The sequence below is a fragment of the Oenanthe melanoleuca genome, chromosome 18 (genome assembly GCF_029582105.1).
Source record: "Oenanthe melanoleuca isolate GR-GAL-2019-014 chromosome 18, OMel1.0, whole genome shotgun sequence".
In the NCBI taxonomy this organism is placed as follows: domain Eukaryota; kingdom Metazoa; phylum Chordata; class Aves; order Passeriformes; family Muscicapidae; genus Oenanthe; species Oenanthe melanoleuca.
Window position 1 is genome coordinate 7,720,641 of NC_079351.1, and position 15,639 is coordinate 7,736,279.

Below are 15,639 nucleotides of genomic sequence, written 5' to 3' on the forward strand. Positions count from 1 at the left end.
GTGCCCTCCTTCTCCCAGCCCCATCTCCTGCCCAGTGTCCTCCTTCTCCCAGCCCCATCTCCTGCCCAGTGCTCTCCTCCCTGCTCCATGCCAGCTCCTGCCTCATCGTTCTCCTCCCTGCCCAGGCTCTTTCCTGTGCCAAGGATCCTCTCCCCTGCCCCAGCTCCCGCCCGCCGCCCTCCTCCCTGCCCCAGCGGCAGCTCCCAAGTCCCAGATGTACCCTGGACTGCTGCCAAGCCCTTAATGACTTCCCTGCCTCTATCTAGCGCAGCTCCAAGTGGCAAACGGCAGCGCATTAATCAGCAGCGGTTGTTTACGGAGGCAGGGCAGCGCTGCCCGAACAATGCGGCAGCAGCGGGCGCTGGCTGCGCCTGCACAGCGGGACCGACCATCTTGGATCACCCTGGGCTGGGAGCAGCACTCACAGGCAGCACAATGGGGGCAGCTTCACGTTTCTAGGACCTAAAGATCACCATAAATTCTGAGATTGCACACACAGGGCTGTTATCAGTGCCCAGATGCAGATCTCGAAGGCTAATTCGCACTAACTTCCAGCATATCGAATTTACGATTATTTCCCCTCCTACCTGCCCCAAATACATATTAATGACGTGGTAAATGGGGCACGTTTCAACTTTGCTGTTTCCTGTCACTGCTCTGTGCTGGATCTCACACCAGTGGCTCTTTAAAGCTTTGGCCACACTCTCAGGGTCGCTGCCACTCCAGCACCGAGGCACAATTGCTGCTGCTATTCTTGGCTCAAGAACTGCTCCACTGAAGGACTCCCGAAAATAGCTGGTTTCCTCCTGAAGACTTTTATTCCCTGTTTCTCTGCAATAGTCTCTGAATATTGGTCAGATTCAACCTCATTTCAGAAACAAGAGATAAATGGAAGTCAAACCTGTTTGGTTTTGTTTCTATTCAGAAAATTATTTCAACGCACACAGGAACTAGACTTGAGGGTCAATTTTGCAAGAACAGTTTTAAGTGGAACTATTGTTGTGGTATATTACATTCCTTTAAAACTAACTACACACGATTGAAATTTCCATTAGTTAAAATGGGACGTCAAAACTGGGCTCCTTGTATTTTTCCTATAAATAAGACAAACTTCCTGTAATCAACTTCAATTTATGAAGGCAAGTAGTTATATAGGGCAGCTATTGAAGGGGACTGTTTTTTCCAGTCAGGGTACACAGAAAGGCAAAGAAGAACCCCAAGAAATGAGTCAGAGCCCACTAAGAAGCTTGGGAGTAAAATGAAGTGCAGCTTCCAACCAACAGTGATGGCAGAGCACATCCACTACCTTATCTTGGACCAACTCTGATGGGGAGTGTCTCTCAAAAATTTGAAATTCCTAATTATTAACAGCAGAAGACTAAAAATGGGGATGCAGCCCATTCACCTGATTTAAGGAACTATTCCTGACACACACAAGGTGACTTTATCCCAACCCAGCAAGAAAGGCCTCCAGCAATGGAGCCTGCACATTCCCAAGTGCTCTATCTCACTTCTCAAGACAGCTTTCATACCAGAATGATTTTCCTAATGTCCACCCTCAATCTTCCTTGTTGAAATTGAAGCCCATAATTTCTTATCTAATCCATCACAAGCACACAGAAGGTACAATTTCCTTCCCTGCAGCAGCCATTTAGGTATCTCAGCATTTATAATCCCAATCTTCCTTTCACTCAGGAGTTCCAGTTCCTTCCTTCTTGGCAAGGCTTTTTCTCCTGCTGCATTCCTCTGCTTCTTCCAGGTGGTTCCTTCTGAAGCACAGCACCTCCAGCTGGAATGTTCAGAGCCCTTATCCCAGACATCCCAGGGAAGCAGTGCTGCCTCTATACCTCAGTGGCTATTCTCTTTTTAGCACATTAAACAAGTTTGCCCTGTGACCAAATCCCTTTTCATAGTGTGAGACCCACACACCTGTATTTGGGTACTGAGCTGCTCTGGCAAATAAAGAAACTTTCCTATTTCTTTATTTCTTATCCAATTACACAGTTGTGTCACTACTACTCCATGCTGTAATTTTGCCTTTCTGTTGCCTAGCACTCTTCTCCAGTTAGTCTCGATCAAAAATTTATTGAAGGCTGCTGTTCAACTATCCCCTTTGGCAAAACCTGCTCTCCACAAACCCCAGTGACTCTGCACCTCTCTCCTGAAAAGTTCAATATGCACAGAAATTGCTCCTTTGGGTTTTTTTCCCCCTAGGATCATTCTAACAGTTACTCTGATTTACACTTCCTCAGTTCTAACTTTCTCACCTCAACATTGGTAGGCTTTTTTCTCTTTTAAGAGTTTTTGAAGTGACCACATTGCTCCAATCTATCCTCTGTTTAGTCTCCTATGAATGTCATAATTTCCAGACAACTGGACACTCTATTTCCTGAAGTGCTCTAACTCACTGTAGCTTTAGTTCTAAATTTACAGATGAGGGGGAAAGGTATTTAAAGTATTCCTGATGCCATCCATCAGTGGTTCCCTCTGTCCCACTGACATTGCTTTTTATTACTGACTCACTTATGAATGAGTTACCTTTTTGTTCTTTGGGGCTTTTTTTCCTCCAAACTGCTACAAATGTCTTTTTTTTTTTTTTTTTCCTGGTAGCATTATATATGATTCCTGAGCTGTACAAATTCAGCTTTCCTGTAATTTTCACATGACCTTAAGTGTGCATCTGGGACTTTCTCTTCTTCCCAAGGACTGAACTCCTACCTATTCCCTTGTCACTCTGATCTTAGTTGCTTTCTACCTTTTACTTCTCCACCATCAGGACAGGTCCTGCTACTTGGTCTCTTCATGTACTTTGTACTTCATGTCACCTTGCCAGGCTTTGAAAGTGAGAACAGCAAAACTACAAAACCACATCAGTTATTTATCCTTCCAAAGATTTCTGTTTTTCTTTTCTCCTGTGCAAAATTCTAATCACTGTCAAAGAGATTTGATGCAGCAGATTTATTTTTCATGCTCTGCTTGCCTGATGTCAGATAACATCCACAACACAGAAAAATTAGTTCCAAAGATTAGTTTACTGATGAGTTTTTACCATAATTTTTCATTCCTAATGCTTGTATTTGGGCTACACAGAGACTGCCACTTCCTTGTATTCAAAGCATTATAAGGAGTTTTTGAAAATTTTGAAGGGAGACAAAACTCTAAACTAGCTGAGACTCTTTTCCCACAGCTTTCCTGTCAGTGCAGTTCAGAAAATTTCCATCATCCAGGAGACAGACCCATGGGTTAGATCCCTTGTCTGTGTTACCTGCTACATTTATGGCCTTGTGTGATTTTTACTTCCTTTTGTCTGAATATACACCAGTGACCTTTGGGAATGCTGCCTGATTTCCAGATCCACAGATCACACACCAAGTGCTACCAAATGCTAAACAAAGCCCTGAGAACAACAGGAGAAGACAGAAACACAATCACCTTACACCTCTAATTGAGTGACTCTAGTGGCAAAAGATTTAATCAAGCCAAATTCTGGTAATTTTCCCCATGTTTTTATCCCAGTAGTAGGAAAATTTTTCCACAAGTTACAGGAATGTGTGTACAGTGATGAGCTGTGCTGTGGATTGCTCTGCAATCTGTGGCCAAAGGGGGTGTGTAAGGATTGAAGCTGTCAGGAGTTTCTTGGCAGGATGGAATTGTGTTTGTTATATATATTCACCATCCACTGAAGCAGCATGAAGAGCCAATTCCTGTTTCCTAAAAAACATCACCATGCTGCTTTCTTCATTTGTGATCAACAGCCATGACATCATGAAGAACATCATCCAGGTATTATGGAGAATTTTTTTAAAGTGTATTTTCTATATAAAGTGTGAAATTTTATACATAAGAACTGTGCAAACACAATGAATAAATATTACCTAATTTCTACTTTAAAGCTTTTAGTGTTTTAACTGCTACATATTAAAAACTCTGCTCTGGGAGATCCAGAATAAATCCATTTTAGAAGTTTCTGGTTTTAATTGTGTAACTTTCCAACTAAAAGCAAAAACACACAGTAATGTTTTGCTAGCAAAGATATGCTGCTAATGGAATTGCAGAATATGGGCCCAAAGAGGTGAAGTTCAGCAAATCATTTCCATAAAAGCACTTTTCACATGTGCTGTTTGCAATACCTCCAGGAGATCAAGTTAAATCTTATTTCAGACTTTTGAAATTAAATTTATTAATATATTTCAGAACTGCATTGGCATTGCCTTACCTACAGCACCACAAATTACAATGAGCTGAACTGCTGAATTCTTCAAGCCTGACTTTAGCACAAAGATCTCCATTACTTTGTTGGATCTGGTGAAACAACTCTATGTCAAAGCTTATCAGTGTATTCCAATTATACTGACTGGCTTTAGAAGGCATGATAACCTCTCCCTAAAACTTTTCTCCAAATTAGACTTTACAACCATATAAAATATCCCAGTCTGAGGGAATTCTCAACTTTTAGTTAAAGGATTGGATGTTTGAAATGAGTATGCCAGACATGATTTTTACAGAAACCAGCATATTTTAATCTTGCTTCCTAAAAAATTATCAAAACCAAAGTTAATGCCAAGAGATTATAAAAAGAGTTAACCTGTCACAGAAGAGCACTCAGCAACTTCCAGCTGCCCATTTCAATGTGCACACCACACCATGCCATGAGCATGAATCTCAACTGCAGCTACAGAAATCTTCAAACACAAACCTCCCAGCTCCAGAGAAAAGAAGAATAAAGTTCAGCACAAAATCTGGCATCAGCCCACAGGCAGCAAATAAATCTCTCTTTGTAACTGCTGTCAAATTCTCACTTCACAGCAAACAACAGATAGAACAAATTAAGAGTGTAACTCGAGTTGCCACGATGCTGGTGTGTTTACTCATTCTGATTACTGCAGGACTTACTTGCTCTCATTTCTTTCTGGACTTTGGAAACAGATAATATGGATCTGTTCTACAAAATACTCTACTTGCCAATAAAAAGATGGGCACAAGTTCCACCCTGACTCCTGCAGGATGTGGTGAGTTGCTTTTGAGTTGACAGATGGTGGTTTCACAGTGCTGAATTTCAGGAAAGTCAAAGGTATCTTGGAGGAGAACTGATTACTTCTTTTGATCTCTGTTCTAATAATCATCAAACACACTGGTTGCCTGAAGATTTCTATATAAAATTCATCATTTGTAAAGAAACTAAGAAATCTCTATTACATATTATTTTTAATCTCCCATGGTAACTTCCAGAAATTATTCTTTCTTTTAGATCACGTGGCAAAGGATCACTCCAATAATTCAATTAATGGGAAAATGCCTCACACCTTAATGAGGGAAGTTAACTACTCACCTGTTTAGAAGAGTTAGATGACAAAGTAGGGAGGGAAGAGATAAAGAGTCCCATCTTCAAGTAAAAATAACAAACTAGACTAGATAATAGAACACTGCTCATAAATTAGAGATACAGCTTTCCTTCAGTGTAATCCTGGAAAGGATTACAGAGGAGGCAGGTCAAGAACAAGCTCTGTACCTCAAAACAAATAACTATTCTACTCTCAAGTTCTTCAGAACATAGTTCCATAATGGTTAACAATGAATAAAAGGCTGCTTTCAAGGGGTAAGAGTTCTAAAATATTCTATGCAATTTGAAATGTTTTAATTTCATAATGGTTTGTCTGGTTCATGTTTTAGAGATTACCTTAAGAGAGAAACAAAAAATCCCTACTCTCATCCACTTCATTGATATTTCTAGGTGATAAACCTGACAAAGAATATATTAGTGGCCATTAATTCCCACTTGCCTTACATTGGCAGAACATCCTTTTTAATTCATGACATTGCAGTTAAGTTCTGATAAGTGTTTTGGATAGGCCAAGGCAGTAGATAACAGGGGCTGCTGATAAGAGAATAAAGAGATAAAACAGTGTGATTTTCAGTGGAGAGACTGGCAATGACTCTCTAGCAGCATTCCTTGTACTTGGGTAGTTATAAATAAAGCCTGAAAGGAGTTTGGATGCATAATTACAAATTAACTCTGAAGGGATATGATGCTGTAAGAAGAAATGCTACAGATGTGAACTCACATCAAGCATCTTCTGGATACAAGATGCTCATGCAGGGCAATCCTGACTCTCTGATTACACCAGATACCCATAAAAAGGTGTTGCTGTGGTTCATGGTGAGCCTAAAGAAGCCAGCCCAGGTGTGAGTGGCTCTGGGCAGGACAGGACAGGGAGGGAGCCCTGAGCACAGCTGCATCACTGAATTTACACCTTGAGGATGTCCAATAATGCCCCTGCAGGGATCCCTCTGCCACAGTGCAAGTGCTGCTCAGGCAGACAAAATTCCTTTTTGCATGTGGCTCAGGTTCCTACACCAGATCTTCTGGGCAAGTTTGATTTTTTTGTTCCTTCTCATCATTTCCCCAGAAAACTTTTACCTGCAAAGACTCTTTGTAAATGAAATACCCAAGGAGCCAGAGACAGACATTTAAAGGAAAACAGTTCCTACTGATGATAAGAGAAGGATGGCAAAAAGCTTCATTTTAATAAATATTTCTTAGTAGAATCCTCCTGTTTAAAATTCTTCTTTTTCATATTCACAAGAATATGTTTGAGTAAGATTTCTGGGAAAATTCTTATGTTTACAGGATACAGAATTCCTGATGTTTTCTAAATCTAACAGTCACTCAAATCCCAACAGCAGAGATGAAAAAGCTTTGGCCTTCCCTAGGTACTCTTCCTACTTCTTTGCTCTTTATGCTCGACAAGATGAAAACAAAAGCCTGTAAGAGAGACTGAGTAGGACTGTGAAAATGTGCAATTCATGGCTACAAAGGTCTCTCAGGAGAGAGCTACTCCTCCCTTGGCCTCCCAGGGCAGCCAGGCACAGAGCTGCTGTCACTATAAGCCAAGCTGGACATTTATTTTTTTCCTCCTGTGCCTGCAGTCAGTAAATGAGCTGATGCTCCACCTGCTGGAAAGAGCTCCAGAATTCAACAAGGTCTTTCTGTGTGGAAAAGGCCATCACTGAAATCTCAAAACACCACCTCATGTCAGCAGACAAAAAGGGAGCCAAGATTTAGCTTGTTTAACATCTTGTCCAGTGTGCAGATCTTGTGGTGCCTTTGAAACTTTTTGTTTTGACTTTATAGGGTAAAGAGCAACAGGACAACTGTGACTCTATGGACAAATGCAACTGAGCAATTAAAATTGCTGGTTTAGATTTGAAGTGAGGAAGAAATTATTTACTCAAAGTATGGTAAGGCCAGGAGGCCATGGAAATGCTCCAGGGCTGGAGCCCCTCTGCTCTGGAGCCAGGCTGGGAGTGCTCACCTGGAGAGGAGAAGGATCCAGGAGAGCTCAGAGCTGGGGGTGCTCACCTGGAGAGGAGAAGGATCCAGGGAGAGCTCAGAGCTGGGAGTGCTCACCTGGAGAGGAGAAGGATCCAGGAGAGCTCAGAGCTGGGAGTGCTCACCTGGAGAGGAGAAGGATCCAGGAGAGCTCAGAGCTGGGAGTGCTCACCTGGAGAGGAGAAGGATCCAGGAGAGCTCAGAGCTGGGGGTGCTCACCTGGAGAGGAGAAGGATCCAGGAGAGCTCAGAGCTGGGGGTGCTCACCTGGAGAGGAGAAGGACCCAGGAGAGCTCAGAGCTGGGGGTACCTGGAGAGGAGAAGGATCCAGGAGAGCTCAGAGCCCTTCCAGGGCCTGAAGGGGCTCCAGGAGAGCTGGAGAGGGACTGGGGACAAGGGATGGAGGGACAGGACACAGGCAATGGCTGTAAGCTGAAGAAAGGGAGATTTAGATGAAATATTAGGAAGAAATTCTCCATTCTAAAGGTGGTGAGACATTGGTGCCAGGCTGGAGGGGGCTTGGAGCAACCTGGTCTGGTGGAAGGTGCCCAGCCCACAGCAGGGGGGTGGAATGAGATGAGCTTTAAGGTTCCTTCAGCCCAAACCATTCCATGATTATGATACTAAGGAACACTTTTGCTAAGATTTGATCTTGCTTGGGGCAGTAATATAAAATGAAGCTGAAAAGCTTCTGCACTCTTTCTATTCTTCTCATTTCTACTAACTTTTACTGTACTCTGAATTTTTCCAATAGTTACATAAAAGAAGCAAAAAATAAAAACCCCCAAACTAATTCAACAGTGTAAAACATCTGCTGAGGGTCACCAAACTGGCTGTTTTCACCAACATTCTACACACAGAGCAAGTTAAAATAGGAACTGGGAAAAAAATAAAGCCTCAAGGTAGAAATGCATCTGGCAAGATCAAAGTCAGACAGCTCTTCCTACACTCCTACAAGCAAAGCTCTTTTATGAGTTATGTTATGATTTACAGTGGCCTTTGTTTCATTAAACTCAAACACAGATGCTTCAGATACATCTACAACGATGCCTGGAAGAAACCTCCTGACCCTCAGGCACCCTGAGCCACTTCAGCTGTGTGTCCTACATAAATCATGATCAGAGGGGCAGCTCCAGTCTCTGCTCCCCAGGACCTGAGGGAAGGCTGGAGCTGTGCCAGGGGAGGTTTGTCACTGGGTGATCCTTGTGGTCCCTTCCAGCTCAGGATGTGCTATAATTTCTATGGTTCCAGAGTTATGAAAATAAAATAATGAACATACCTCTGACACAGAACACTAGCTGACAGCTAACAAACATTTCCCAATCCAGAAGAAGCCAAGAATGTCAGAACCATCCCTGGTGAACTGGGATTTGCAAGGAAGATTGCTGTTAGAAAAGTTAGAGAACTGCTGGGAAATGATTACTTTCCATCCCACTAAAGCCAAATACTTGAGAATACAGAAGCAGAACCTCTTTCCTCCCTAAAAAGAACCATTTTAATAAATAATCAATTGTTTCATTTTGTCTGTTCAGTTTTGAGTTTCTGGGCAGTAGCTGAGTGGTATTTTCAAATGTATTTTGTAATAGAAGCTGTAACTTCAAAGAGATCATTCTCTTATCTAACTAAAACTTCTAAGGACAACACCAAAGAATTTTCTCTGCTATAGTTCTGCTCAGCAGCAAAAATAGTGAAAGATTTGCTAATGCCCAAAGGGACGAACTGCAGACAGTTCAGATCCAAATTTTATGATGTTTGACAGTGCTAATGAGTGATAATGAGCAACACTTGAGATCACACAGAAATGACAAATATTCAAGATATCAAACCTCTCCTTTATGATTTAGCCCAGATCACTTTTTTAAGCCATGGATAACTGTATTCCAGAACAGTTCCTGCTTTACTGACATCCCCACAAAGCAGAGATGGAAAAGGAGATGAAGATAGAACTTGTAAATATCCAAATTACCAGTGCTTCTGTAAGAAACATCACTAAATATTTACACTTCCTGAAGGTCCATTAAGAAACATGAGAGGGGAAAAGCCAAACTGGAGTGTAGCTGCTGGGCTAGGGTGGTTCTAGCTTTGGGCTGCTATGGGGTCCAGATAGCTTCTCCCCCTGAGGCAGAATTCAGCTTCTCAGCCAGCTAGGAATGAGATTTTGGGAGTTGCTGTAGAAGTTCTGAAGGTAGCTTTGTTTCTTCAAAGGTTTCTACCAACAAAATCCAGATACATAGCATAGCAAGGGGTCTTTATAGGGTTTAGGGGGATTGAGATTCTAACCAGTAAAATTATAAGTTGAGAACTATCCAATTACTTTAAGATTCTGGGTGAGAAAAGACCGATCATCTAGTAAAGTTAAAGAGCAATAGAAATCCTAAATGATAACAAGGGTTTCAGTAGAGGGGGGAAACATTTGTCATGAAAAGTTTCATTGTCTCAGGGTATGAGATCCCAGGGGGCCTTTTCAGGGACAGTTGTATCATCCACACTGGAGGAAGAGCCCACAGCTCCAAGCAGTGAAATCTTTCACAAGTGGCTGCCAGAAACAGCACATTGAGCCAGAGTATGAGTAATAACCTATGGACACTGCTGAAGGCCTAGGCACATTTCAGCCAGGCCTTTTTCAGGTTGTGAAACCTTCTCAGCCTTAGCTAGGATTTTTCCCAAGCTAGAGACTCTTTTCCTACTGTAAACACAAGAGAAAGAATCATAACAGAGACAAACACCTGCTAGATCCATGGGAAGCCAGGGAGAAGAGGTGTTTCCTTCTCTGCCCAATGACCTGTATTTTGTTTTGCACTAACTGCTTTATTTAAGGCAATGGCTTCCTTCAATAAATTGCTCTCTTGCACCAAGCAAGAGAGTCCTTGTTGCTGTTATTTCTCTCTGCTCCACAACCTTTCTACAGCACCAATAACCCAGGAGTGCAATTTTCAGACGGAATTTTCCACAGCTGCGCAGAGAAGCTGCTCTTACCTGGCTGGGTCTTGCTGGGATGCTGCTGTCCCTGCTGAGGAGGAGGAGGAGGAGGAGGAGGAGGAGGAGGGCTGGCTGCAGCCCCGGCGGGCAGTGGCTGCCCCCTCTTTAGGAGCTGCTTGTGTTCCTGCTGGCGGAAGCGGGGAGGCACCTCGCGGGGCAGGTAGCGGGACGCCGCAGGCTGCTGCCCGTTGGCAGCCGCGCGCTTGCCATTGCTGCTGCTGCTGAGAGTGCTGGTGGAAGTACTGGGACCGGTACCCGCAGCTTGGGGCTGGCTTAAACTGCTCTTAACAGCTTCTGGCACTAGGGCAAAACAAAAGAAACAGCATTGCTTTAGGGTAGGAAAAGCTAGCAGGTTTGGTTTTTTACTGTAACTGGTAAATTGATGTTTTGCAGATGCTGAACAGGGTATGTTACCTTCTACGTAGGTTTACTTTCTGTGATGGTACTGGAAGCTTTTTCTACTGAAACAAATCATCTGGATGGTTTAACACACAGAGGACAAAAGAAAGCTTTGACAATTCAGTATTGAACAGAATGCTTGTTTAAAGTGCCCACCTTGAGCCCCCACTGCCTTTTTAGTTCAGCAGTTTTCAAGGCAGCCTTATCAATACTAACATCATATCCATGAGCCTAGAGCCATGACAGCAAACATTTTCAGGCTTCTAATAAGCTCCCAAAAAAACAAGCTAAAAGACCTGATCCACCAGCTTATTCAGCACTCACACAGATTTTGGGTTTCTTGGGGTTTTTATCCAAACCTTTGCATCAAACCCTTAGGACATTTCAGTCTCCAACATCTGCACTCCAGGTATCCATGTGATATCCCCCACAGTAACCCAGGCTGCAATGAGCCAGCCAGGCGACCTGGGATGTGCCTGCACACCTGGCACGTGTGACCAGCAGTGCCAGGTGCCTTTGGGACAGGCAGGAGGGAGCGAGCAGGGCACTGGGGGATGGCAGTGCTGGCTCAGCTCACCTGGCAGCAGCTGCCAGAGCTCCTTGGTCACCCAGAGAAACTCTTGGAGCTTCTGGAATGAACAGAACCAAGCACTGCTGCAGCTCATCACAAGCCATGTCCAACAAGTGCAAAATTCCAGCTCATTCACAGTCAGAATATGCTGAGTGGGAAGGGACACACAAGGTTCATCACCCAAGTCACACCTTGTGCCCAAGAATGCTGTTCAAATGTTGCTTGATCTCTGTCACAGACACTATAAACCCACACTCAGCCTCTCTCCAGGCTCTGACACACCTAGAAAACCCAGTAACTTCTACAGCTGCAGCAGTGAAAAGCACCAAGGAAATGCTGAGGGTGGGTTCAAAGCAACCAGGGATTTGACCAAGCAAAAATATGCCAAAAAGTCTGATAGAACCATCAGCCCTTCACTTCTCCAAGATGTTTGTTTTGGAAGCCTAAATAATTTCACCTGTGATTCGATCTGAACAAAAAAGGAACTTGAAGAATATTAAAAAATGTGAAGCACCACCAATACCTGAAGAGCAGAGAATAATCCTTCCTTAGCTGTTCAAAATACACAATCACCTTTGGAAACAGTTTATCCTTACTTTCAAATTTAAGAAGTAGATAAGAAGTGTCATGAAATGTAGAATAATTATTTTCAAGTACCAAATCTGCATATCCAACACGTATATGAAAACTATTCTGTTTCCACAATAGAGCTAGATCTGTTATTCACATGATAGAAAATAAGTCTGACCTCATTGTGATGGGTTTATTTTAGCTCCTATTGTTTCTGCTACTACTGTTACAGCAATGTAAGCATTTACCTCTACTACCACTAGCATCACAGAGATGCAAACATTTACAAACAGTGAGATCTGGAGGACTGAGGATTTCTGCAAAGTCATTTACCACAAGATTCACCCAGAGCACTGCAGACACAGGCTGATCAACCAAAAATAACCCACCATGGCAGCCAGGGAGGCTCTCCAGCTCGGCTCACAGAGCAGGCACACACCCCCTGGTGCCAGCAGATGAGAGGGGATGCCAGGGAAGAGGAGGGGAAGGACAAGAGAATGGAAACCACTCGCTGGCACCATGCCAGCAGAGCTGGGATTTGTCTGGCCCCAAGATTTTCATGAGGAATATTAATTAACTGGAAACATATTTTAGAAAGCAAGATGGGCAGCTTTTGAAAAGCATTATATTCTCAATATTGTGTGTATATAAATCACATCCAAAGAGGCGTGCATATAGATATATTTTTTTAAAAATCACTAATGTAAGTCATAGAATAGACAACACTTTTCACTTTAATGTAACTAACAAAGGTGTTTCATCACAAAGGTGAGGCCAAAGAAACCCATTTTCCCAGTGTTGGGTATCTGAATCAGAGATGAGAGAAAAGAACAAAGAAAATCAAAATATCACTGTACTATAGAATTAAAATATTTCTGCATATTCATGCTACTGTTTTTCTCTAATCAACACAGCAAAGTAATTTTTATTTTGTACATCAAAATCTCTTTAAAGAGTACTTAAATAGAAGCTCTTGCAAGAATACTGTCTAGAAATCATGGTAGCTGGAAAAGAACTGTTTAATTACACCAATGACAGGGAATAAAGCAAGAAGAGTGAACAACATCATACGAGTGGGCTTGAGCCCTAAATTCCAGCTTCATACCAGGCTGGAATTTAGACTTCAAACACAGCAACAATACTTAGAAAATATATACTACACAGCTGTGTTCTAAAAGCCATCCTCAGCAATGTTTAACCAGCAATTTTCACTCGATATGCACTGTGAGAAATACCAAATGATCCAGGTGTCTGCCCTGGACACCTGAATTCTGAATTGCTGTGTGATATTGGCAATATCAGCATCTTTCTGAAGCCTTGAGCCATCCCCTCCCTGCAGGGCACCATGGGTGCCCCTTGCAGAACAGGAGCCTCTCCCAGCAGCCTGGGCACTGGGAGCTCTGCCTTTCAACAGCCCCAAGGGCCGAGCTGCCAACCCACAGACAGCCTGGAGCAGCCTGTCCTCCCTTTCACCTGCAAGGAACCCACTGCCACAGTCATGGCATGCGTGTGGCTGCTGCAAAGCCAGGAATTAAAACAGAGCTTTTATGGCTACATTTGCCTGAATGCAAAAATGTTGTTTCAATCGTGTGGGGGAAAGGATTTAACACCCAGTGATTTTCATAACCAGCACGTGATTAAAGAGCTAAAGCAAAAACATTTAAGTGGAAAGCCTCTTGCAAAAAATACAATTAAAGGCATAAAATGAAAGCCTTGAGACTGCTTGCTCTTAAGATGTTTGTGATGGGTATCTGCTTACTCTCCATTCCGAGCTGTACATACACCAAACAATGAGCTTGCTTGTAATAATTATCAGTACTTAATGGTATCTAAACTTCTTAATCCAATTTTACCCAAACAAATCCAATAATTACTCCATATGCTTTTTTGATGATTACAATCTCGGGAATCCCAACTGCATAAAAAAGTGTTACGAGCAATTGTAGGTGGATTTTATTAATATAATGAATAGGATCAGTCTAACAGATTTCAATTACAACAATAGCTTTTAAGTACATTTCTATGACATAAGGAAAGAACATGCATAAATGAAAGAAACTGGTTAAGCCACATAATACTGATTTATGGCAGCTTTTTCCTTTCATTCACCTCATTAACATTTCTCTGTATTTCTGAATCCCCCACTCCAGCTCTATAAAACTTGCATTTCTAAAGCCTTCGAGGACCAGACATTCCAGAAGAGAAACAGTTAAACCCAGAAATGCATTCTTGGCTGCTACTGTGACAGGATTTATTTACAGCTTCTATTAAACACAGCAGCTCCATTACAAAGTGCTGGATGTGAGGAGAATTTTTGATTATACAATGCCAATGCCTCACTGCGTTAAACATATCATGCCAGTGTATTATTTTTTTCCTTCAGCAATTCGTTCAGGTCATTGTTTGATGGGTTTATGAATTCATTACAGGAAACAGATGGATCCCATAATTCAGAGCTATTCTCCCAGCCAATCATATGGGCAATTTTTTTCCTCATCTTGCTCCCCCCTCCAAATCAACCTTAATGAAGCCACTTCCTCCACGGCCAGTTCCCTGCACACACACACACTGCAGCACATCCACTGCTGGTTAAAGCTCCCTCCAAGCACTAAAGGCTCTCCCAGCAAAGCTGAGCAGGAGCACAACCCCACAGCCACCCCTCCAGGTCACCCAGAGCACCAGGAACTTACCCAAGTCGGGTGAAGCCAGCCACAAAACACAGCACTGGAGTGGGCAAAACCACAAGTCCTCATTAGTGAGAAACCCATTTTTATTTGCTCACAGAAGTCTGTTGCAGGAAAAAATTCTTGCTCCCCCCCCTATCTACTTTGAAAGGCTGAATTTTCATTTAGCAAATTACCTCCTTTGTCTCCTAAGTGCTGGGATTTGCTATCCACAGTGACATCTGCTGGCAACAGCAAAGGTGCTCAGAACTACTGCATAAAACCCACTTCTAGTGTTTTTACACATAAAATGCCAAATTTTCTGCCTGGATCATCCCTTCCTCCAAAATCATGAACTTCTGGGGGGAAAAGCCCTGCAGTCTAATGCCAAGATAATTCCAAAACTTATAATGGCTTTAATTATGTAACCAGAAGCTGCTATTTGACATCAAAGCCTACATTGAGTGATAGAAGTAAAAATACATGTGTTATTGTGGCCTTAGAACTTTGTCACCATTTATTTAAAGAAACACCTTGACTTTGGGCCAATTCCTGATGATATAATTTATCTAATACCCAGAACATATAAAGTATTTTCCTGATTTAACATAATTTCCCCCCTCACCCCTGACCATGGTGCAGTTTCTTCTGCTTCCTCTTCCAGACGTTTCCTCTCCACTTTCTTCTCTTGTCTTTTACAACATTTCCTTCCTTAGTCTTTCACCACCTCAGGTCTAAAATCTCATCTATAACCCACTTCTCCTAACAGACTTCCCACTTATACCAGCTTGAACCTTCTAACACAGTACTTGATTTTTTTTATTTTTTTTTTCCTGCCAGGCAACTGGAAGTTAGAGTAGGAATTAACAGGAAGCTGCAAGGTTCATGGAAAACTTCTAAACCAGTTCTTAGGATTTCTCAACAATAGAAGGTCTTACCTTCTTAACTGCTGGCTTTATGCAAAGGTATGAAATAGAGAAGCATTGAGGACTTCATTCCCTACCTCCACTTTGACTCTAAAGCAATGTATTCACAAATCCAGCTGACCTCTGGCTCCAACCCAGACACTCCTTTGTTCCTCCCTCCCCTCAAACCCAGTCATTCACCTCAGTTCAAACAAGTTCTGTC

General features: G+C 42.5%; 1 protein-coding gene across 10 annotated transcripts in view; it reads right to left on the minus strand.

Moving 5' to 3' along the window:
- TNRC6C (trinucleotide repeat containing adaptor 6C) overlaps nt 1-15,639 on the minus strand; it is a 98,046-nt gene that overhangs the window by 44,580 nt on the left and 37,827 nt on the right. For all 10 annotated transcript variants that reach the window (XM_056505682.1, XM_056505684.1, XM_056505681.1 and 7 more), the window contains exon 4: nt 10,306-10,608. In XM_056505682.1, the coding sequence (XP_056361657.1) occupies nt 10,306-10,608 (303 nt within the window). The remainder of the gene's footprint in view (nt 1-10,305; nt 10,609-15,639) is intronic.